This window comes from Dermacentor variabilis, unplaced genomic scaffold (genome assembly GCF_050947875.1).
Source record: "Dermacentor variabilis isolate Ectoservices unplaced genomic scaffold, ASM5094787v1 scaffold_18, whole genome shotgun sequence".
Classification (NCBI taxonomy): Eukaryota; Metazoa; Arthropoda; class Arachnida; order Ixodida; family Ixodidae; genus Dermacentor; species Dermacentor variabilis.
Window position 1 is genome coordinate 6,482,459 of NW_027460346.1, and position 25,245 is coordinate 6,507,703.

At 48.4% G+C, this 25,245-nt stretch overlaps 1 protein-coding gene across 1 annotated transcript; it reads left to right on the forward strand.

Moving 5' to 3' along the window:
- The first annotated feature begins 301 nt into the window (after positions 1–301).
- LOC142568284 (uncharacterized) lies at positions 302–16,267 on the forward strand. The gene is made up of 3 exons (XM_075678275.1): positions 302–1,272; positions 7,542–7,649; positions 16,024–16,267. Exons 1-3 carry the CDS (start codon positions 442–444, stop codon positions 16,219–16,221), a joined length of 1,137 nt encoding a protein of 378 aa, XP_075534390.1. The 5' UTR covers positions 302–441; the 3' UTR covers positions 16,222–16,267.
- Positions 16,268–25,245: the final 8,978 nt, after the last annotated feature.

A 25,245-nucleotide genomic window follows, 5' to 3' on the forward strand; every position in this document is an offset into this window, starting at 1 on the left:
TGGAAATGCCACGGGCTTGTCCACGTCGTTCAGTGTAAAACCTGCCACACCTAATTGCCTGGTTTTTACGAAAAAAAATGCAAATTTGCCTTCGCTTAAGGGAATACCAGGTGTGCGCTAATGGCAGAAGCATATACATGTGTCGCCCTTGCCGGCAGATGCAAAAAGCGGCATTTCAGCGTGTCGCCCATAATCTGTATAATTTTGCCCGCTCCTGGAACACGCGGCAGCCCTCTATGAAACACTGCTTTCTGCAGCTGCCGTTAAGCGGCAACACAAGTTATTATTATTTTTTTTGTGTGGCGCCTGGATGTCGCCTTTGTTGCACTTGGACGCTGGAAACGCCAAAAAGCGCGGGTGACAAAAGGTGGTTGCGTGAAGCGCGCGTGGAATCGCGCATGCTCGTGAGCACGTACCTTTCGTTCTCAGCGGCAGGAGAAAATGGACGTCGCAGTGGAACTGCAACCCACACTTAACCTCTGCAAGGTTCAAGCTCTTCTGTGGGACCTCTCAGGGGGGCACGTTACCACTCAGTGTACGTCGTCAAGAATTAAGATCGTGGTCAACGCAGCAGAAGGCCGTGGAAGTTGCGCCCAGACTGATCTTATTTTTCCCGAAGACGTTGTTTTAGATCACGAAACTATCACGAACCCTCAAGAAATAAGGGTTCTCAGGGACCGCAAAGAATTCGTACAGCCGATGCCATCCCGAGAACTGACGTTCAACGTGGGTTTCCACAAGGCGGCCGGCTCGGACTCTGAGCAGGGGATGGAGCCTTTCGTCGAACCCGCAGTTGTTGCTGGAACGCTCTACTGCTTTGAGTGCGTCGAATGCGCTACGGGGATTCTCGGCGGAGGAGTAAAATTTCGTCGAGTCGTGCCGCTGCCACCCGAAGACTGGAAAGAGGCTGCGGGTGAGTGGTTTTGTAAACAACGAGAAAGTGCAAGCAGCGACGACCTGGCCGACGCTTTCGCACCGAAACCGGACGAGCTGTTCACTTCAGCAGCTCACTTCGTTGTGCACGACAAAAAAGTAAGAGAAGGTGACATCGACAAGCAAGACGGCAAAGTACGTTGTGGCATCTGTCGCGTTGTGGTGGGGAGAAAGGCGACTCCATCGTCCACGGCATTATTTACGACCCGCGTGACACCAACGCCTGCCAACGAGGAGGATGGCAGCCCCATCGATGGCGTCGACGCGTCTCGCCTGCTGAGAGGCTTCATCAAAGCTCGGCTGCAGCTGAACGAGGCCTGCAGGATTGTGGTGGCTTCAGTAAGTAATCACAGCTGACACGATCCTTTGGGCTAGTTGGAGGTGGTGAGGCGACATTGCAAGTACGTACCACAGCGCGAGTGAGGAACGAGACCGTCCGGTCCCGTTTCTCACTCGTCGTTTTGCCCTGTGCGCATGCATATGCAGTAAGTAATCGCGCTTCCAAAAAAAAAAACATCGTAATACATGCTTTTGAAAATTGTCCCCGTCGGGGAAATCGGACCCCGGTTGCCCACATGACTTGCGGAGATACTGACCACTATATAAACGTCGACAGTAGTTACTCGCTGCTGAGGTGCTTCTTCAAGAGCAACGCTACCGAAGATTTAAATGCCTCGAGGCCGCATGAAATTAACTAGAATTTTTCCTACCCAAATACATGTGAAAACAAGCACATCATTTAGAGCAAACTATCTAACGATTTCAGTGAAAATTGTTCTACTCTGGAGACAGAAAGCTGAATTCATATAGAATGTCTGAACTTTGCCGACTACAGGAAGTAGAATTTTGGTGTAGAGTCTGATAGCTTTACTGCGATAGCAATTTAGAAAAATTACGAGAAATCGATAATGGTACATTATACCACGCTCGAACTCTGTTTGCCGCGATGCGGAGCCGTCTCGAGGTTGGAACCCTTGGAACCAGAGATGGCCTGCTCCAACCGAACGCGCTAACTGCTCTCAGAGCAATCGCAATTGCCACGCGATAGAGTTTCTGACGGATCTCGGTCGCGCTCGCGGCTCGGAGGTTCCTTTGAGCGCCCTGAGCCGGAGAGAGAGACAGAGAGAGAATAAACGTCTTTATTGCGACATTTCAGTGGAGGCGAAATGCAGAAACGGCCGTCTGCATGCGTTGCAGTGCACGTTAAAGATCCCCAGGGGGTCAAAATCAATCCGGAGCCCTCCACTACGGCGTCCCTCGTAATCAGAAAGTGGTTTCGAGACGAAATGCGGAGAAGACGCAGCACGAATCTTGACAGCTCCACGTTGTGTGCGCTGAGGTTACGTGTTCACGATTTCTTTCGCCGCAACAAGATGCCAACTGTCGAGTAGACAACGAACGAGTTCTCGAAGCGGTGTACTGGGCGTCGCCTCTTGCCGAGCTCGGACACGAACACGATAAGAGGAGCCGCTACTCGCTGCTTATCGACCGGGATGACATCGCCGAATGGCGGAATCGCTACCTTCGTGACGTGGAGCACTACCGGGCGGAAGGCCGGAAGATCTGAATGAGGACATGGGTGACGGCAGGACACACTCGATCGATCGCAAGGACAGACATCGTGGTGCAGAAGCGCGGACGCCTGTACGCTCGAGCAAATGGCCTGTCGACGGGTCCTAAACAACCTTCTGGGAAAGGCCAGCTCCTGATCGTGACGCACATTGGGAGCGAGAATGGCTTCGTCGACCGCAGCTTGGATGTATTCAGAGGCCAAAATACAGGCGACTACCACGAAGAAATGGAACGCACTCGTTTCGAGGGATGGTTCACTGACGTTCTGCAGAAGTTGCCAGCTGGTAGCTTCATTGATATGGACAATGCCCCTTATCATATCCGGCGAGAAGGGAAGAAGAAAAAAACTACAGGAGTGGCTCAAAAGCAAGAACATCGCCTACAGTGAAATGCTGGCGATGAATCAGCTGCTTGAGTTGGTGTCATCTTTTAAATGACGCTTTCTGAGCAATGTATCGTATAGACAACGCAGCTGAAAGGGCTGATTGTATTTAAATTATGGGGTTTTACGTTCCAAAAACGCGATCTGATTATCAGGCACGCCGTAGTGGGGGACTCTGGATTAATTTTGACCACCTGGGGTTCTTAACGTGCATGGATGTTTTTGCATTCCACCCTTATCGAAATGCGGTCGCCGTGGCCGAAATTTGATCCCGCGACCTCGTGCTTAGCAGCGCAACGCCAAAGGCACTAAGCAACCGCGGCAAGTCGCCGGTTGCGTTTTACTCGGACTCCCGTCGTACCTCTGCGAATTTAATCCTATTGAGCTCGTGTGGGCTAAGGCAAAAATAGCATCGCTGCGGACAACAGCGACTTGAAGCTGTGCACAGTCGAGGACATCTTGAATGAGCAAATCACGCACGTAACGGCGTAAGAATGGAGGAAGAACATGCAGCCCGTGATGGAACTGGAGGCAAAGTTCCGACTTGAAACGTGTGCGAGCGACCACATCCAACGCGTCGTCATCCAACTGGGCAATGAAGACGCTGACATCGCTTGTGGCGTCGTCTTCTCGTATCGTGTCCCGTCTACGTTTAGCGCTGTTAACACCAGGATGGAAAACCAACAAGCCCAAGCTGCTATTCAGAAGAAAGCGACTCCGACTGCTAGCTGTCCGCCATTGAGCCACTCAACAAAGCATAACGGCTTATGTTTAATGAAAGAACAGCCCTTATTAGGGCTACTATAATTTTGCTGGTGCTAACGCTATAGCCGAGCATCCATCCCGTGTCCTCTAAAATAAAAAAAAAGGTAGGCAACCGTAATATTTCACTTAGGTGTCTCTTAGTGGCACTCGCACCTTGGCGTTGGCGTTCGTTAGGTTAAGCGAGTGAACGTCATTCCCCTGGCACGGTATTTGAGCGAGGAGGGAGCGCAGAACGCGCCACCTGGTAGGACGTATTCCTCTAGCGAGCCGCGCACGAACTAGGTGTTGTTGTCACGAAGCGTGCCTTACCAGAATCACCTAGACTACCTAGTCTAGGTGGTGTTGGCCATACGCGCCTTCTCTGCTGACGTCAGAGCATGTAACGCGTATGTGTGCTCGCGCGCAGCTGTTGCGAGTGGGCAGGCAAGCAGGTGAACGCCGGGAGAGGAGAAGCGAAAGAGGGGTGAATGACGTCACATCCGCTCTGCTAGACATTTTCAGCCTATGTCACGCAACTGTTTTCCATTAATTAGCCGGTTAAATATTATGCCACCTTGTGTGTGACGTCATTAGTAACGTCATTATTGCCACCTTCTACTTCCGAGTTTCCAGGAATTTCGCCAAAGTCGTTCTCACGTGGTGGGTCTCTAAAGTCTACGATTCTGTGCTCTTATGTGCGGTAATCAGATTTCTAATTAATTATAATTATTCCAGGAACTTCAGGAACTCAACCGATGACTAAACTTATGCTCTGATATTGTATCTATAATGAAATCCATGAATATTGTACTGCGCTGTCTTTTGCTATATTTTTTCTGATTTATTTTTGATTTCGTCCTTGGTCGTCTCAGGAGGTCAACCGGAAGTGCTCGGCAAGAAACAAGAGTGTAGCTGTAAGGTGGCAATCTGGGCTAGCTTGTGGAAGTTCATCTTGTAATTAGGAGGGTACTTCACTATAAGCACGCTATAAACTTCTGTTGTCCGTGTGTTTATAGCGTTCCCCTAAATTACATCAAGAAACAAGAGTGTCACTAACAGGCAGTTCATTTGATGGCATATTCCTTTTAATGGAAGCTCAGTTCCGAAAAAACAACGTCTTGCACAAATATCGTGCTCAATTTAAGTACTGGCATGGAAACATGCTTAAATGCTGGCAAATCCGAATGCAAACACAATTATTAACACTGAATAACTTTGTGGGGTCCAAAATGGTCATTCGGGCAGCCATTGTCGAGCTTTAAGGGCCCCGTGGTGAAACAGCAGTAGTCGAAGCACGTTAATAATAATATTTGGGGTTTTACGTGCCAAAACCACTTTCTGATTATGAGGCACGCCGTAGTGGAGGACTCCGGAAATTTTGACCACCTGGGGTTCTTTAACGTGCACCTATATCTAAGCACACGGGTGTTTTCGCATTTCGCCCCCATCGAAATGCGGCCGCCGTGGCCGGGAGTCGATCCCGCGACCTCGTGCTCAGCAGCCCAACACCATAGCCACTGAGCAACCACGGCGGGTTGAAGCACGTTTGGAAGGCACCGTCAGCAGTGTGCACTTCAAAGCGCAGTTGTGCCGTAGCTTTTGTTTAATTTGTTTATCTGGCTCGGGCAAGTAACGCTAATGCAAGCACAATTATTAGCCCCAGATAACGTTGCTAGCATGCTTTTGTCGTTTTATATACCGAAAAATGCAGAGTAAAGTTGAACGTGTTTTTTGAGGCAGTTTGTTCATTGCACAAGGCGTAGGCAAAGCGGCGCCCAGATTCAGGCAATAAAATTGGTGAATTAATAAATGGTGAAAGTTGCACAAGCTTCCGGGCCGCTGCTTTGCTGGGTTATATTCACTGAAGAATGCCTTTGTAACGACGAAAGCGTCTAACAGGAAATGACACTCTACTGCGCATTGTTACCTGCGTTTAAAATGTGTATCACCACATGTGATGGGCAGCGAAACCGTCAGTTTACTAAGACTGGAAGCGTGAAAAAAAAAGGAACATAGCAAGGTGCTGTTTCAAAATGTCGCACCCTTTCATGCGCACTTCTACTGAGCTGCCGCATGCACTGATGCGTAAACATACGAACAGAGGTAAAAGGCGAAGTTACTGTGCTACCCACATGATTGTTTTAACAAAATGTAGATGTAAACTTTTCTGATGTCATAGCTTATAGAGCTTTCTTTAGTACAAATTGTTTAATCACATTGCGGTAACAACACAAGAAGCAAGGACAGAATGGTAGCGGAAAACACAGCTAGAAGGCAGATTCAGAAGACAAGGTAGATGAGATAGAAATGCTCTAATGGGATCGAAGAGGCCAGCCCTACTATTCACAGGACTTGGTGCTTTGAATGAGACGAGTTAAATAAAGACGCAGCTTAAAGTAAACTTACAAAAACAAACGCAAATATAGAATAAAACAACATAAATACGAATAAACACAAACCTTCAAGAACCACAGGGGGTCAAAATTAATCCGTAGTCTCCCACTACGGCGTGTCTCATAATCCTGTTGTGGTTTCGGCGCGTACAGCCCCATAATTCAAATAAAGTTTAACACTTATGCCACGATGTCATATGCCGCGTGAGGCAATGACAATACTATCCTTCTCGGTGGTTATGAACAATGGCGCACAAGAGTGCCTCAAGCAAACACATCTCCCTGTGTGTTCTGTGTACTACGCAGCCAAACAGCAGTGGTGCACGCAAGGTAACGTTTAAGCATCAACTCACCACTCTCTTATTGCACTAAACGTTGAGTAAATTAAACATTCGCCGTCAACATCACCGTTAGTTATCGTCAACCAAAGCAAACAGCACTGAGAGCTTCGCTTGCGTCGATTCCCACAGTGCGTGGCATGCGCATGATTTTTTGTTTGTCGGGAATCTATGGGTCGTTTCACGGTACATCTCGGCCGTAGCCATACCCACACACAAGGGTATTGGGTACTTTGAACCGAAGCCACTCCATCCACGCGCCACCGCCGCTGTATACCGGACAGCAGGTCAAGGCAATATCCCTCTCGCAATCATTTCTCAAACGACCTCTTTGTGCAATGAGCACAGCCGGCAATTTTGGCTGTTGACGCATTGTTGCTTAACCGAGATCTTCGAGCCACCTCCTCTTTGTCTGGGCGGCATCTTCTGTAAGACGACTACCTAATACCTATTGCAAGTGCTTAGGGAAAAGGGCAGGAGCAATCAGGTTTTCTTTGTCTTTTTATTTTTATTTTTTGAGGGGGGGGGGGTGCTTCTCGTGCATGACAAGAGTTTGAAAAAGGCGCTTCGGTCGAAGCCATATCGACATTTGACTGTGAATTTTGGTTAGAATGTTTCGATTTCCAACAAAGCCATAAAAAAACATGACTACGGAATCTTGAAGGCGGCGCGACAAGGGCAAGTAAAGGAATTTAATGAGTTTCACTAGGGTGTTTTTTGTTTCCTTTCTTTTTTTTACACAAGAACTATATATAGTGGACAGCAGGGAGTTATAATTGTTGCGCGTTTGCAGTTTGTACGCAGAATAAGCGTTGCCTTCCACGTTGGTGCGCAGTTTACGAACATCCGAGAACGCCGGACTGGCGGCAGAATGTGGTGGGAACGAGGAGGCGCAAGCGAGTTAGCTTGCGCGATTCGCTCGGCCTGTAACGTAAATACTTTGCTGCGACCCATTGATGCGGTCTATACTGGCTGTAGTCTCAGGAACCGCGTCTTCATTCGAACTTTTTTAAAAGAGGTAATAAAGGGGCCGGCAAATGTTCAGGGTATTCTCGCGATTCCAAGACGTATTGCCACTGAATGCTGCATGCTCTGTAGCTCGATTCATTGAGCGCGGCGTCTATCGCTGCGATCGAGCTCGCTTACCCTAAGCTTTGTCCTCCGTGTGCACGTGCGCAGGACAAGCAGGTCTTGCTGCTGTGGCTGATGGAGACGGACCTGCAGCACTTCTACGCTAGAGAGGTCCAGGGTAAAGAAGTGCGTGTCGACCTGCAGGTGGGCAGCAAGGTGAGCATACCATACTGTTAACAGCGAGGATCATTTTGTCGGGGATGTAGGGAAGTATGTTGCCTGGCGATCGTTTTGAGATGAAACCACCGAATAACACTGGACTAATTGATGTGGTCAAGAGGGATCGAACAAGATTTGTTGCTTGAGGCAGCGTTTTCAGTTCAAGTGCTTTCCTTGGAAGCGTTTCTGTAGCTCTCTCTCCCCCACCCCCAGTGGGGAGGAGAATAAACGGGTGCGTAGAGTAGCGTGAGGGAAGTCGAAGTGCTAAATAAAAAAAAATGGAGGGGGGGGCGGCAGTGGCAGAGCGCGGCCGGTTCATTCAAGAAGTAGCGGTGACAAAAAAGCTGAAAAGAACCTACGCCTGGAAGCAGGCGCCGTTTGGCTTGTCCCTACGGTGCTCCGGCTCTGTTCGGAGAGATGCGGAGCCCTCCAGAGATTGGACTCAGAGGAGCAATGTCCAAGCCGAACGTTCAGCTGCTCCCAGAGCAATCAGAGTCACCGCACACGTGGTCGAGATTGTCGGATATCGGTCGCGCTCCCGTATCCAATATGAGAGCGCCTCCAAGCGCTCTGAGCCGGAGCGAGGCGCTCTGATGAATGAATCAGGGGAATGTGTTCTGAGCGCTCGATTTTGACCGGCGGAATTTAAAACGCCTCGCGACAACGTTGAAAAGCGATTAGTCGAATGTGCCATCAGTGGTATAAACACGTATTCCATTAAGAGTAATTAGTAGTGCATATTGGAAACAAAAGTTGAAAGACACTTTCGCATACGCGAAAGAGGATGAAGGCTTGTGCGCTTACGAGAGATTCATTACTTGACATTTTCATTCTAATGCCTTGTTACTTCCTATTGTTTTCTCCAACCAAAGCTTAAATTATGGGGTTTTACGTGCCAAAACCACTTTCTGATTATGAGGCACGCCGTAGTGGAGGACTCCGGAATTTCGACCACCTGGGGTTCTTTAACGTGCACCTAAATCTAAGTGCACGGGTGTTTTCGCATTTCGCCCCCATCGAAACGCGGCCGCCATGGGCGGGATTCGATCCCGCGACCTCGTGCTCAGCAGCCTAACACCATAGCCACTGAGCAACCACGGCGGGTCTCCAACCAAAGCTCGTGGGTTCGAGTGCCTTATTTAACCATGCCTTAATTAAATTCGCCTCAATTAATAACAAAGGCAGCGGGTTCGACACTCGACCTTCACGATGGCGATCCGCCTCTTTCATGGCGCGACGGCGCATGCGCCCTGCCCTAGCGGATTAGTCGCGAAACGCTTTGGAAGGGTCGCGCGCGTTGGCGCGCGCCGGGAAGTCCCCCTAAAAAAAAAAAAAGAAAACACTCAGACGCGCGCTGCTGCAAACACTCGTGCCGTGTACCGCGTTGAAACTCTACTGGTAGCTCGACGTCGGTGCGGTGCCGAAAACGTGCGTCGCGTAAGATCGCAACTCCACTTTAAAAGAGAAAGCGGCCAAGGCATCGTAGGAGTGGTCCGTACTGCACCGTGAGCCAGGTAGTTGCCGCCTTTCATAAATGACTCGCTAATTGAACGAAAAACCCGTGCGTTACACTTGGGCGACACTTAAGCACATCACGTTGCTGACGAAGTCTTCTTGCAGCATCGGTCCTCACTTGCTGGTGGTGGCAGCGCGTTCCTGACTGCACGTACTCGTAAAGCCAGGCAACACTGGGTCGATACAAGACCGACAAGACGCTCACTCCAATGATTGGCCGACTATTGTGCGCCACTGAAACCTTTTTATCATACCAGGTCAACAAGGACGCAACCGACAAGCGCGGGTTGTACTGCGACAGGCTTTCTTGTCGAAGGCACCGGCAAAATCTGCGTGCCGACCATCGTTCGACCGAACCCCGCGCGATTTGCCGTCCAAGCAGTTAGGTCGAACGAAACTGCTTTTATAGTTCAATTCTGGCATAAGCGATTTGAAATCAGCAACACTTCACTTCCCACGGCGCGTACACAATAAGCGGTGAGCGGCGACACAGCGCTGGGCCAACGTCTGTACGTCACCGTACCTGTAGGCTGTCGGCCGCATTCGCTACGTGTATGGGTGGGCTTGTACGTATTGCTTTGCCGACACATTTCTCAATTTCAGAGATGCACTGTATGCCTCTGCATCAAGCGGCGAACAAGAGACTGTGTATTCGGTATACAGCATCATACACAACCGCCTCGCTCATTTATACCAACGCTGTGTGAGGGAAGGCATGCGGGCGTTTTCGTGAGAGAACAACATGGCTTACAAATGAGCACTTATGCGAGCACAGTTTTCTCTACTAATGCTCTATGGCACGCTAAAACTAAGTGTGATGCAGTTAAAGAAAAGCGAGAATGAGTTAATTAACAGCCTTAATATATGTACCTGGATCACAGTTGCCGTTGTTTAGGTGGTTCGGCCATTGACTCGTCTCAGGGTGTAACAACATGGCACATGTGCGCAAATGTGCATGTTTTGCTACCTTTTGACACTATTTCATATCAGCGATGAACCTTTTCCACAATATTTGACGATAACAACGACCTGCGGCTGTAGATGTCGGTGTAAACAAGTGCACCGCTTTAATAAATCCGACACAGGAGGCTGCGCTCGAAGACTTCTGGAGTATGCGAAACGTCTAAATAATATGTAAAAGGAATACAAAAAAGTGACGTCCAAGTGCACAAATCAGCGAAAAATTCCAAGGCAGCCGTGCCACCAAACGGAACTCAGCGCGCCTTTATCGGCCGCACTCTTTGCAGAACAGCGCACTCAGGCCTGCGCACCCAGTAGTCATTGAGTGCTACATGGCATCAGGAACGACATGCTGTCCCGAAGAAGCCATTAATAATCATTCGCGATCCACGAAACGCACAACCGACGCGCACTCAACGTGAGAGCAGATATACAAATCAACCGGCGAAAGCCCCAGGACCCTTCCAAAACGTTTTCAGCGGCGTGCGGCAGAGAGCAGCACAGGAAAATGAAAGAGGCGGCTTGGACTCCGACTTGAAGATATGGCCTGTTCGTCCATATCTCCATGTTGGGTCGTGGGTTCGAGTGCCTTAATCAATTTCGCCTTAATTAACACCATAGGTCGTGGATTCGACTCCCACCAAAGCTCGTGGCGGACTCGAGTGCCTTAATTAACTGTATCTTCATTAACTGTAATTAAGTAATTTCGCCTTAATATAAAAATTCGTGGGTTCGAGTGCCTGAATTAACTCAATCTTACTGAACTGTGCTTTAATTGTCTTTGCCGTAATTAACGCCAAGGGTAGAGGTTCGACTCCCACCAAAGGTCGAGGGTTGGACCCCCAGTTTAGGCCTCATTGTATTTTGGTGCCATAACGCCGAACGGTCAGATTTTCGTCCCATGAGGCGGAGAAGGCTTTGGCCTTAATAATATTTTATTGCACGCATCCACTAAAGAAAGGTACAAGAATCGAGCCTGCCAAACTACATTGAGTTTGACTGGCAGTGCCAGGCAGGTAGCAACTAACTGCTAAGGATACGAGACAAGAAGCAGGAGTGTTGGAAATAAAAGTATTGGGCACGAACACGGCTTGCCGAAAGCTGACAGGGAGAGGAGAGATTAAGGAATTATAGGATACCTAAAGAAATTAGGACAAGACATTAACGTGCAGCTCGGGATGAAAGGAAGGTTATCACTAAGAAGTTAAATTAGTATAAAGTGGCATGTCAACAAACAAAAAAATATGGGTGCGAGCTCTGGTCTGACCATTTGCAACAGCGCGAAAAAAAAAAAAACGGTGCTGTTGGTAGTCTCGCCAGTGGTGCACCGTACATTGCAAGGCTACCTCTGAAGCTGCAATCAACAGGCATCGCAGAAGAAGAAAAATAACTGAAAACGACTGAGCTGTGAGCTCTGTCACCATCGGTTACATGCCTCTGGAGTAGCTTTGTCTCGGCTGATGGCTCCGCGTTCTTGTCGCGCTCTCCGATTACCTTGAACATCGAAGTTTCTCATAACGCTGCTGTGGTGAACACACTTCAAGCCATGGTGACCCCTGCCGGAAAAAAAAAATAAATAACCCGCGAATATATTTGCTCCCCTCTTGCTTTGTACAAATTATACATCCCTCATGGCCTCCGACATCGGGCGGTGCGCGATCGCGCCTCCTTATCCCGGAGGCCATGCATCCCCCCCTTCTGAAGATTCGTACCAATCCAATCTCTTGGATGGCATGACCTTTCCCCTCGATCGTGTGCGGTAGGGATAGGTGACAGGGAGTGTAAATTGACGTGTTCCGGATTAGGCACTTCGCTTCCACCTGAAGTTACGCCATCCTGGCCAGTCTGCGCCCCAGATAAACCATAGAGCACTAGATGACGCATGTTTCACACCAGAACACCACTCGACGTCTCCACCACGTAGCTTCGGCGCCGTTGCCCAGGGCTCTAACACGTGAAAGAACAAACACGAGCGCTGCACTGCAACTGACGGCAGTTGCAGTGCGACTAATTCCGTACCAATTCCATATCTCAGGACTCCGTGTTGGGTCCAGTTTTGTTTTTGCGCTACGTAAATAATTTGTCAGACACAATTCTTCCTCCTAATATTACCGTACGTTTATTTGCGGGTAAGTGTTTAATTTACTGAGATATAAACGGCTGCCACCACCAAATCGCAGTAAATTCTGCGCTGCAGGTTGTCGCGGCCTGGTGCGAGAAAAACAAAATGAAAATTAACTTCAGCAAGACATCTTACATGCGGCTGACTAAAATAACTAAAAGCATGTTAGCATTCGACTACGATATTGGCGGACACCAGTTAACGCAAGTTGACTCTTTTAAATATCTTGGCTTAACAATATCTTCATATTTAAACGAGAAAACGCACAATACGGACATTTGCTCAAAAGCTGAGAGAAAATTGTGGCTTCTCAGAAGTAAGTTAAAGCTCGCTACTCTGAAGTCGAAGTTAACGATGTATGTAACCCTTGCGCGTCCCTCTAGCGACCGCTGTGTGGAATCGGCACCAAAAATGTCTGAATAAAGACAAGATTGAAAAAGTCTGGAGAAGAGCGACTCGATTCATATTGTCGAAATAGACGCACAAATTCTGTTACTAATATGTCAGATGATCTTCAACTTGCTAAGTTTGCTGAATATAGAAAAATCGCGAGACTAAAATTATTGTATCAATTACACTGTAATTCACTTAATTTGAATGCTGACCTTGACTTAAAACTACGTTCTTCTCGCACCTTAAGAATTTCCCATAAAAACAATTAAAACCAATCACAGCGCGAAAAGAGTGCTTTAAATATTCACTATGCCCTAAAACAACAGAAGAATGGGATTCCACTCCCCATCCCCGCCACCACAGTCCTTCAATCAGCCTCATTAAAGCAATTTGAAGAGTGGCTTTCATCTCATTTCCGTTGCGGAAATTAAAGTTTTACGGATACCTCGCACTGCTGATTTACAAGCTGCAGCACTGCTTCTCTTGTTCTCGATTATTTTTTTAGCACTATGCATATGTGAACGCCTGACTATTTTTCTATTTTTTCTTTTTTTTTCTTCTCTCTTTTGCCTCCTCATTGGTGTCCCATGTGATTTGCTCTGTAACATATTATGCGCTATGTACCCACTTGCACATCTAGATCTGCTTATTATTGGTATTATTTTATGTTCGACTAAAGCACTGCCTATTATTCACGTATTGTCTTGCGTATTTGTGTTTATTTTACCCGCCAGGTAACGACGCTCGGGTTAACAGTATCAATAAATAAATCAGTAAATAAATAAATAAGTAGATAAATAAATAATTAAATAAATATTTTTACATCAGCACTGCAGACTCTAGATGGCCGTGTAGCCGTCGCAGTCCGTTTGCTCATAAACAAGTATTCGTTAATTAACTTTCTAATTATTGGTTTTACCGACAGCATTGCAAAGGTAGTATTGAAAGAGGAATCCACAGCAGGCAGAAGCAATTCACGTGATTTTACGAACGCCATCAGATCATGAGATATGACCGTGTATTTCGTGGCACATTTTGGAAGCGCCTGTATCGAATCTCGGTCGTAGTTCTCTCGGCGTTGCTATACGAACATGCCTTCAGCGATGAACGGCCCGGGGACCCGCGCTTCCGGGCGTCTCGACACCTGACGAGACATGTCGCCGCCCAATGCTGGCTAAGGTCTCTCCCGGTTGGCCGCTGACGGTGTCGTAGACGTCGAACGCTTAGAGATCCGCACTGCGCGTTTCTGCACTATCGCTGACATGTATAGACGCGGCCCATGCGGGGGTGCAGCTCAAACGCCTACCGTATACTCTTGCTTAGATTGGGTAGGTTGAGTGCGGGCAAAAAAGATGCTTGTTTGGGTGATAGTCATGAAAGCTCGTCTGGTCAGGTAGCATATTATAAAACAGTTAAATGTTCAGTATTTCGTTACCACGCCAATAGAGATCGTTAAATTTGATCGACAGTTTTTTATTGACTTTGTTGAACATTCCGTTGGAATTATTCTACTAGGAACATTATGCACCGTCTGAGATGACGACTTAACAGTGATTATTTGTCAGATATGACAATTTCTGGCAGATTGGGCAGCCTGGAAAAATAAACCTTCTAGTGGAGGTATCGTTGAACTAGCCTCCAATATGCGCCTTGCACTTCTTCAATAAAACGACCCAAAATTCCCGCTTTGGTCGACTCGGCAACATAATTTTTAAATAGCTCTGCCAGTGAAGATACGCAAGCTTCTCTCAGGTTGCCAATTTTCCGATCCCCCGTATGGGCTGTTAACGATGTCTCAAACAATGGTGAACGCTCGTGAGTGCGTGTTATCTTGGTAAGTGTGTTCGACTGATATCAAGTGTAACCTTATTTATCCACAGTGGGTTTCTTTTATGTATCAGCGCTTCAAGACCATGGGTACAAATTAGTACGAGCAATCATTCCCGTAGTGTTGTTTTCACTCACACAAGAGCACGCAGTCGATTTCAGACTGGCCTTCGACGGCAGCTTGACTAGCAGTCTATTCTCTCAGATTTTGAACACCGTCTGTGAAAGTTCCGTTATTCATTACTGTACCATATTGTACAGCACTCCACATTACTGTACAGCATTACACGTGAACTGAACAAAGCACTGCGGTGTTCCACCGCCAGTTGAACGCACACTGAACCATGCACCTTGCTTGAACAGCAAAACTGATCGAACGCCATAATCAAGTATGAGGAGGCTTCTGCATGCGCTCTGACCTGGCAAGCATTATTTCGCGAGACTAAAGAATGCTGCAAAAATACAAACCACGTGCCTGCTGCAGTGAACAAAATCCATTGGTCCCCGTACAATAGGAACTTACCCGTTTTTACATTTGCGGAAGCTACTGCTTTCTCGCATAGCATGGGCATCACTATGGTTAGTACTGACGCCAACAAATCTTCATAATAATTTTTTGCGTGATCTAACTTACAAATGTTTGGAGCTAGGAACCAGGTGCATGTTTTGTACATTTCAGATTTTTTGTACTCTCATTCCTTATACTAAAGATAGGAAATTATTTCTTTTATTGGGGTTCCTTGAAGTGCTTCTTTGGAGTTTCACCTAAGAATTCTCAAAAATTGTCAGAGCAATTATTATTGCTATACATCCATTCAAAATACCAGTGATCAAGCTTTAATTTTATGTATAGCAGTATACATAGAGACAACTGCGTCTTGGAATGAAATGTGGAAACGTAAAAAACACCGAACATGAGCGCATCTCTAGCGGTAACGAAAGGGCCGAGTCAAAAAGTATTTGACGTTCTGGAACCCATACTGAGGCTCTTTGTTTAAAGCGTAGGCGGCACGCACATTGTATTGGTCAGTTTACATACGCACAACGTGATGTAATGAGTAGAGATCAACTTCGGGCCTAGTGTTAGGTGTCGCCTGTATGATTTGAGCATGTCTCGTTATGGCGTTCTTTTCTGTTGCGGTAATTGACGCGTTTTCCAAGTTGATGATGTGATTGCACTTGCGCACTTGTCTGGCCTGTAGTTGAACAGCGAAGGATGAACTGTAGCCTAGGTTATTGCAATGTGCGCGATGTGGAGCCTCCCGCTTGTCCATGTCTCTATACCGCGAGGCGTCGTTGAGCCGTCGAGATTCGTATAGGTGGAAAAATATAACGGCAACTCTCATTTCGGTGTAATGGTGTTAAAAAGTGCGCAAAATTATAGCAATATAGGTGCACCATAGTGTTAATACCAAACAAACGCACGGTTCTATCACCAGGAACGTTGTGGATAAAATAGAGCGCACAAATGTTCGACCATGTTTGGCCACGGGGAAGGTTCAGGTTACGCTTTTATTTATTAACTGTGCTTCACGTTGTCTGTGCGTTACGCAGCTGCGCTACATGAAAACTGATGTCTCAGACGCCCTCGTGACCACATGGAAGTCAGACCCCGCTGTTGGCCAGTACCAAATTGAAGAGGAAGTGATGGAGGACACGCTGTACTACATTCGTGCATGCTGTAATTCCATGGGCGCCACCTCCGAGCGCTTCCACGTTGTTTTCCTGCCAGGAGTGGTGGTCCAGCCTTAGCGCCCTCTGTGTGGGTGCGTGTGTGCAGTCTCTCGCTTGAATAAAGTTTCTGCAGCTTCCTTCCTGTTGTGCGTACTTATTATGGCGCAATATGGACGCGAAGTAAAGTGAAGTAAGACCAGAGCAGGAAAGAGCGGTGCCGCAGAAACAGACTGCAGTTTACGTGATGGCATATGTTGAGCACGAAACGCCTCAAGTGTTTGAAGTATAGTTATCGGGGTGAGCTAACACGAGAATGTTAGCAGCGGTTCAGGCGTAAGGTGTTAGATTCGTGTAGACAAACCCGCAGGCAATATCCTTTGGTTTCAGTGACTGATTCTACGAGCAGTGCTTCTGAACGCTCGACTCCTCGATGAGTTCAGAGACTCGGGAGACTTTAGAGAACTCCAGTGACACCTGAAAAACCCCCTTGTCTGTACAGAAAGAAAAAGTCGGAGCTTCGCCCGAAAGGCGAAGCATCGATTGTGGTAGCAAATTAGCAGACAGCTGTACGATGTACGGATCGTAGTTTTATCGGCCCTGTAGACTTGTAAACATTCACTTACTAACCAAATTAACAAGGATGATGTCGCGCGCGCACAAGCAAACATGAACGCATCACACTCCATTACCGCGGACACACGCCGTCAAAACGCTGGCGTGAGGAAGCGCAGCAACAGCAGTGAGCGAAGTGATCTTCCGGCTGCCTGTCGTTTCAACGCAAACAGCGTCCACGCAGCTATGGGCCGTCCGCGCACCTAGACTCTGTCCCTCGTCGCAGATCGCTTTCAAGATATTGTTAAGTGTGGAAAGACATAGACGAAAGAGGCTATTTAAAGGCTATTTACACTGGATTCAGACAGCCAGGCCGACGCTCGCCCGCGCCAAGGGCAGATGCCCACTTCATCATCGTTCTCGCGGCGGCTCGTCTCTTGAGCATCTCTCGATGATATCGTAATACTGCCTCACCCTCGCCTCCCCCCCCCCCCTCCGGCGGCAAAAGCGCCGCCAGGGTGCTGCTAAATATCCAAGGCACGTGGAGAGTTGTAGGGCTTGAGTTGGGCGACGTGGACAATGTCACTGGCTGTCACAGCTGAGGACGTAGTGGGCGTGGCTAGAACGATTTCATAGGTGAGATCGGTCAATTGGCGTAGCACGCGATATGGGCCTGTGTAACAGGAAAGCAGTTTTTCACAAAGGCCAGCTTTTCGCGATAGTGACCAAAGCAACACGAGGGTGCCGGGCACAAAATGGACGTCACGGTGACAGAGGTCGTAGCGTTGTTTCTGTTTGTCTTGAGACATTCGTAGACGAGCGCGCGCAAGTTGGCGAGTATGGCCAGCATGGCCAGCATGGGCGATTGCATCACGGGTATAATCGTTAGTTGAAGCTGTGGTGGACGGAAGCACAGCTAGCGTCCAGTGGTAGCGTCGGTTCTCGGCCATACAAGACGTAAAACGGGGAAAAGCCAGCAGTTTAGAGACGGGAAGAGCTGTAGGCAAAGGTAATGTAAGGTAGAGCCAGGTCCCAGTCACGGTGGTCGTATGAAACGTATTTGGATAGCATGTATGTAAAGGTGCGGTTCAAACGCTCAGTGAGGTCGTTCGTATGAGGGTGGAAGGAGGTGGTAAATTTATGCTGTCTGGAGCAGCCACGCATGATGTCGTGAATTACTTTGGCCACTAACGTACGGCTACGGTCTGTTAGCGATTGACGCGGAGCACCATGCATCAAAATGATATCATTTAGGAGGAAGTCTGTAACATCAGTTGCGCAACTGGTCGGAAGAGCGCGGTTTACGGCGTAGCGGGTCGCGTAGTCCGCCGCGACTGCAACCCACTTGTTTCCTGATGTAGATTCCAGAAATGGGCCGAGAAGGTCTAAGCCGACATGATGGAAGCGCTTGGCAGGGATCTCAAGCGGCTGCAGGTAACCGGCGGGGAGCTGGGAAAGCTTCTTGCGTCGTTGGGAAAGTTCACAAGCGGCGACGTAACGTCGTACGGAATAGGCAAGGCCCCGCCAGAAAGAACGGCAACGTACACGGTCATAGGTTCGAGATACGCCTAGGTGTCCTGCCGTTTATGGTTATATTGCGCTTAGTTTTACACTGACGATTTTAAGTGAAGGACAAGACGTGGACGTACGTAGCGCAAACTACCAACTGTTTAACACTGTTTAAGAACACGCTTATATACAAGGAGATATAGCGCGGGGGGGGGGGTACATAAAAAGATATGACAAGGTGCCGACATGTGATCATAGTTCGGGCCAGGCATACATCGTTCACTTGCGCAAGAGGGTGAACGCAGGATCCCGAGGGCAATCCTAGTGCTACGGTCTGTCAGACTAAGCACGTGAAGAAGTACATGGAATGTGCTACTTGAGTGGTTTACCAAATCCCACTAGATTGCGGGAAAGTATACATTGGGCAAACTGGACGTTGTCTAAATGATAGGTTCATCATCATCAACATCAGCCTAGTTACGCCCACTGCAGGGCAAAGGCCTCTCCCATACTTCTCCAACTACCCCGGTCATGTACTAATTGTGGCCATGTTGTCCCTGCAAACGTCTTAATGTCATCCGCCCACCTAACTTTCTGCCGCCCCCTGCGACGCTTCCCTTCCCTTGGAATCCAGTCCGTAACCCTTAATGACGATCGGTTATCTTCCCTCCTCATTACATGCCCAGCCCATGCCCATTTCTTTTTCTTGATTTCAACTAAGATGTCATTTACCTGCGTTTGTTGTCTCACCCAATCTGCTCTTTTCTTATCCCTTAACGTTACACCCATCATTCTTGTTTCCATAGCTCGTTGCGTCGTCCTCAATTTCAGCAGAACCCTTTTCGTAAGCCTCCAGGTTTCTGCCCCATATGTGAGTACTGGTAACACACAGCTGTTATACACTTTCCTTTTGAGGGATAGTGGCAACCTGCTGTTCATGATTTGAGAATGCCTGCCAAACGCACCCCAGCCCATTCTTATCCTTCTGGTTATTTCAGTCTCATGATCCGGATCCGTGGTCACTATCTGCTGTTGGAATCTCAGCGCTGACGCCCGTTATTGCAAATGGGTCGCAAGCCCCAAGGGTAGCGTTGGCCTGGCGGCCTGGGGCACAACTGGAAGCATCCGAAGGTCCGAGCAAAGCATGAGTCGACTGCTAACAGAACAACTTGTTTATTCTATCATCGCATAAGAGCGGGCGGTCAGGTCGACCGAAGTGGAGAGACGGGAGAGCACGTTACTCAACAGAAGAAATCGGAGCCTCTCTCGGCGTCCGGGGGCAGCTGCTTTTATACTCTCGCAGTTGAGGGCAAGAAGGAACGTCTCTATAGACGCGCACGTGACGTCGCCGCTCGGGCACGTTGGGACGAGTAGGTGACGCATCCGCCGGGCCGGCGCCGCTCGGGAACGTTGGGACGAGTAGGTGACGCATCCGCCGGGCCGGCGCCGCTCGGACACGTTGAGATGAGTAGGTGACGCATCCGCCGGGCCGGCGCCGTTCAGACCTCCTCGCTTCACAGTTGGGGGAGCTCCTCTCCCCGGCTGCCGCGCTTCGACAAGCGTGGGCACCAACATGCACACACACACACACACACGCACACGAAGACACGTGGCCTTTGAACATGCCTGGACGCGCTTGGCGGGGAGGCGTAGCGGCGGCGCTGAACGGGCCAAAATGTCTGCCGCTTTGAACGAAGCCCCGGCGTCCGTTGCATCCGCGCCGGCATTACCGCGCGTCGTAGGCGAAACGTAACACTGCCCTAAGTACATGTATTCCCTTACCACTTCCAGTGCCTCGCTACCTATCGTAAACTGCGGTTCTCTTCCGAGACTGTTAAACATTACTTTAGTTTTCTGCAGATTAATTTTCAGACCCACCCTTCTGCTTTGCCTCTCCAGGTCAGTGAGCATGCATTGCAATTGGTCTCCTGGGTTACTAAGCAAGGCAATATCATCAGCGAATCGCAAGTTGCTAAGGTATTCTCCATCAACTTTTATCCCCAATTATTCCCACTCCTGGTCTCTGAATACCTCCTGTAAACATGCTGTGAAGGGCATTGGAGAGATCGTATCTCCCTGTCTGACGCCTTTCTTTATTGAGATTTTGTTGCTTTCTTTGTGGAGGACTACGCTGGCTGTGGAGCCGCTATAGATATCTTCCAGTATTTTTACATATGGCTCATCTACACCCTGATTCCGTAATGCCTCCATGACTGCTGAGGTTTCGACTGAATCAAACGCTTTCTCGTAATCAATGAAAGCTATATATAAGGGTTGGTTATATTCTGCACATTTCTCTATCACTTGATTGATAGTGTGAATATGGTCTATTGTTGAGTAGCCTTTACGGAATCCTGCCTGGTACTTTGGTTGACAGAAGTCTAAGGTGTTCCTGATTCTATTTGCGATTACCTTAGTAAATACTTTGTAGGCAACGGACAGTAAGCTGATCGGTCTATAATTTTTCAAGTCTTTGGCGTCCCCTTTCTTAAGGAATAGGATTATGTTAGCGTTCTTCCAAGATTCCGGTACGCTCGAGGTTATGAGGCATTACGTATACAGGGTGGCCAGTTTCTCTAGAACAATCTGACCACCATCCTTCAACAAATCTGCTGTTACCTGATCCTCCCCAGCTGCCTTCCCCCTTTGCATAGCTCCTAAGGCGTTCTTTACTTCTTCTGGCGTTACCTGTGGGATTTCGAATTCCTCTAGGCTATTCTCTCTTCCACTATCGTCGTGGGTGCCACTGGTACTGTATAAATCTCTATAGAACTCCTCAGTCACATGAACAATCTCATCCTTTTTAGTAATGATATTGCCGGCTTTGTCTCTTAACGCACACATCTGATTCTTGCCTATTCCTAGTTTCTTCTTCACTGTTTTTAGGCTTCCTCCGTTCCTGAGAGCCCGTTCGATTCTATCCATATTATAGTTCCTGATGTCCGCAGTCTTACGCTTGTTGATTAGCTTAGAAAGTTCTGCCAGTTCTATTCTAGCTGTAGGGTTAGAGGCTTTCATACATTGGCGTTTCTTGATCAGATCTTTCGTCTCCTGCGATAGCTTACTGGTTTCCTGTCTAACGGCGTTACCACCGACTTCTATTGCGCACTCCTTAATGATGCCCATGAGATAGTCGTTCATTGTTTCAACACTTCCTGAGTTAAAGCCGAATACCTGTTCTGTAGCTTGATCCGGAATTCCTCTAGTTTCCCTCTTACCGCTAACTCATTGATTGGCTTCTTGTGTACCAGTTTCTTCCGTTCCCTCCTCAAGTCTAGGCTAATTCGAGTTCTTACCATCCTATGGTCACTGCAGCGTACCTTGCCGAGCACGTCTACATCTTGTTTGATGCCAGGGTTCGCGCAGAGTATGAAGTCGATTTCATTTCTAGTCTCACCATTCGGGCTCCTCCACGTCCACTTTCGGCTAACCCGCTTGCGGAAAAAGGTATTCATTATCCGCATATTATTCTGTTCTGCAAACTCTACTAATAACTCTCCTCTGCTATTCCTAGAGCCTATGCCATATTCCCCCACTGAATTGTCTCCAGCCTGCTTCTTGCCTACCCTGGCATTGAAGTCGCCCATCAGTATAGTGTATTTTGTTTTGACTTTACCCATCGCCGATTCCACGTCTTCATAAAAGCTTTCGACGTCCTGGTCATCATGACTGCATGTAGGGGCATAGACTTGTACCACCTTCAATTTGTACCTCTTATTAAGTTTCACAACAAGACCTGCCACCCTCTCGTTAATGCTATTGAATTCCTGTATGTTACCAGCTATTTCCTTATTAATCAGGAATCCGACTCCTAGTTCTCGTCTCTCCGCTAAGCCCCGGTAGCACAGTACGTGCCCGCTTTTTAGCACTGTATATGCTTCTTTTGGCCTCCTAACCTCACTGAGCCCTATTATATCTCATTTACTACCGTCTAATTCCTCCAATAACACTGCTAGACTCGCCTCACTAGATAACGCTTTAGCGTTAAGCGTTGCCACGTTCAGATTCCAATGGCGGATTGTCCGGATTTAGGGATTCTTAGCAGCCTCTGCTGCGCCACAGGTCTGACCGCCGCTGTGGTCAGTTGCTTCGCAGCTGCTGGGGGCTGAGGGCCGGAGTTTGATTGCTGTATTCATATAGGAGGTTGTGGCCAAGTACAGTACCAGGGTGGCCAACCCTGCTCTGGTGAGGGAGTGCGTAGCCGGTTCTGGTCACCGGGATCAGGCCGCACTCCAGGCCTGTTTATGCAATTTTATCAACACGCGGATTTTTTTTAATCCGGTGGAAAATTGGGCGGCACCGGGATTCGAACCACGGTCCTCTTGCACGGGAGGCGGATACTCTACCGCCCCCGCAGGAGTTAAAAAATTAAATTATGGGGTTTTACGTGACAAAACCACTTTCTGATTATGAGGCACGCCGTAGTGGAGGACTCCGGAAATTTTGACCACCTGGGGTTCTTTAACGTGCACCTAATTCTAAGTACACGGGTGTTTTCGCATTTCGCCCCCATCGGAATGCGGCCGCCGTGGCCTGGATTCGATCCCGCGACCTCGTGCTCAGCAGTCTAACACCATAGCCACTGAGCAACCACGGCGGGTCCCGCAGGAGTTGTGCGCCTCATTTCACCTACAGTGGTGCCCTATTTGATCAGTCAAGGTGGACCAATCTGAGCTCGGTTATACCGCACGGATGGCACTCGGCTGGAGAACCTCGTATTTATGACCTGCACATGTGTGGCCATATATAATTGACCATATATATCTTTTTTTTTTTTTTGAAGGAGGGTTCCCGTACAGTGATAAAATAAAGGAAAAGACATTAAAAAGAAAAAAAGAAAAAAAATTTTGGGGGAAGAAAAGGAACATAAGAGGTGATTTGAACTCTGACCCTTGGATGTTGCCCGGAAAGATAGCTCAGTCGGTTGGTTCGTCAAGCCCCAGGTTACTTTCAAGCGCCATAACTCCTGCTCCGAGCCTCAAACTTACTTGGGAAAGGACTGATGTTGTCCGCGATGGTGGATTCCGAGTGGTTGGAAGGTATATTTTCTTGGAGAAATGGCCGCCCGAGGAGAAGAGCGAACTTGAGCGGCTTTAGAGACTAGGAAAACTGCCTTAAAATATTTAGACTTGAGGGAAAGCTTCGTTAACAAACTATAACACGGCAATCAGCACTCGAATACGACGAGAGAAATTATTGAGACGTGGAAAACTCCCTTGAAATAAATATGGTTTGCGAGACAAATGCGTGTAAGTATTGAACTTCTTAAAAGATGAGGGGAAATATGCGCTCACCGAGAGGTCACCGTCCGCACGAGACCACCACCAGGCAACTTACTGAGACGTGGAGGGCTTTCCGGCTGGAAACAAAGCCCCCCATTCCCGTCGGTCAAGTGCTGAAAACGTGTTTTTCCGATCGCTCAAGGTTGCGAGTACATAGTGTAACTCTAGCGTCTAGGAAAAGCTTAAACAGGTGCGAGGGCGGCACGCATAGCGTGGGAAGCTAGCCGCCAGAATAACTATCGCAGGGACTGCTGCTGACGAGAGCGAAATACCTTCGTGTAATTACAATGAGCGCATGCGCGCGCTGTTGCTTTTCCTCTGCGTGTAGTAGTTAAGAGCGCCAGTTTAAGGGCGGAGAAGAAGGAAGGAAAGGAAAGTCTCAAGCAAAATTGCAGCGCCGTGGTTTTAAAGCGCACCCGGGGTAGAGAAACGGAAGGCGATATAAGCGTGCGTGGCCATGATACGCACACGACAAACTGCCTTAAAATATTTAGACATGAGGGAAAGCTTCGTTAACAAACGATAGCACAGCAATCAGCACTCGAATATAATTATAACCCTAATAATAACTGTAGGTTACAGGAGCACAAATACACGTGCCAGCTTCTGACAGCACCTAGCAATTTGGCTGCACACTGCAAACAATGCAAATGCTCTCCGCTACTAGAAAGTACCACAGTCATTGGCACATGAAAACAAAAACGGAGCGAGAAATATGGGAGGCGCTTGCGATAGCTAAAGAAAGAGATGTGCGTAAGCACTCCGTCCATCGCGCTTATCGAAGCTGAGGTCGAGTTTGCCGGGGCGAACGGGTGCAACTGATCGATGTATGCCTGGCCCGAACTATGATCACATGTCGGCACCTTGTCATATCTTTTTATATCCCCCCCCCGCGCCATATCTCCTTGTATATAAGCGCGTTCTTTAACAGTATTAAACAGTTGGTAGTTTGCGCTACGTACGTCCGCGTCCTGTCCTTCACTTAAAATCGTCAGTGTAAAACTAAGCGCAATATAACCATGAACGTTCACCAACTAGCCCCCTTCATTGCTTTACTAAATGTCCTGCCGTTGGTGCGTCGTGAAGCTCTTCGAGAACGGTTGAGCGGAGATGTTGAGGTATTACAAGTAGGAACTCATAGCCGTCCGGATGAAGGTTACGATGGTACAGAGTACCGTCGCGGAGGACGAAGAGGCGTAGAGTAGCGTCGGCCGTAGAGTGTTCAAAACGGCGATGAGTGCTCTGATGTGGGCGTCACGACGTTGCTCGTCGGCGAAATGAAGCAGCTGTGATACATGGAATGCGCAAGTAGTACTGTCAAAATTGGAGGAGTCAGAGTCGTCAACAGGGTAACGCGAGAAGCTGTCAGAGTCTTGGTGCAGGCGACCAGACTTGTACACCACGGAATATGAAAATTCTTGTAGCCTCAAAGCCCATCTACCAAGCCGGCCTGTAGGATCTTTTAGCGATGAGAGTCAGCAGAGAGCATGACGGTCAGTGACTACGGAAAAAAGGCGACCGTAAAGGTAAGGACGGAACTTCGCAACCGTTCAGACAAGAGCAAGGCATTCGCGTTCCGTAGTGGAATAGTTGCGCTCCGATGGTGCTAGTAGGCGGCTCGCATAAGCAATAACGCGATCCTGGCCACGCTGACGCTGGGCTAAGACGGCACCTACGCCATGACCGCTGGCGTCTGTACGCAATTCTGTAGAGGCATCAGGGTCGAAGTGGGCGAGAATGGGTGGTGAGTTGAGAAGAG

What these genes read in the sequence shown, in the direction of transcription:
- LOC142568284 (XM_075678275.1), top strand. Translation starts at nt 442, where the DNA reads ATGGACGTCGCAGTGGAACTGCAACCCACACTTAACCTCTGCAAGGTT. An exon ending in GCAGGATTGTGGTGGCTTCA is followed by an intron (nt 1,273 to 7,541) that starts GTAAGTAATCAC and finishes GCACGTGCGCAG; the next exon opens with GACAAGCAGGTCTTGCTGCT. An exon ending in ACCTGCAGGTGGGCAGCAAG is followed by an intron (nt 7,650 to 16,023) that starts GTGAGCATACCA and finishes TGCGTTACGCAG; the next exon opens with CTGCGCTACATGAAAACTGA.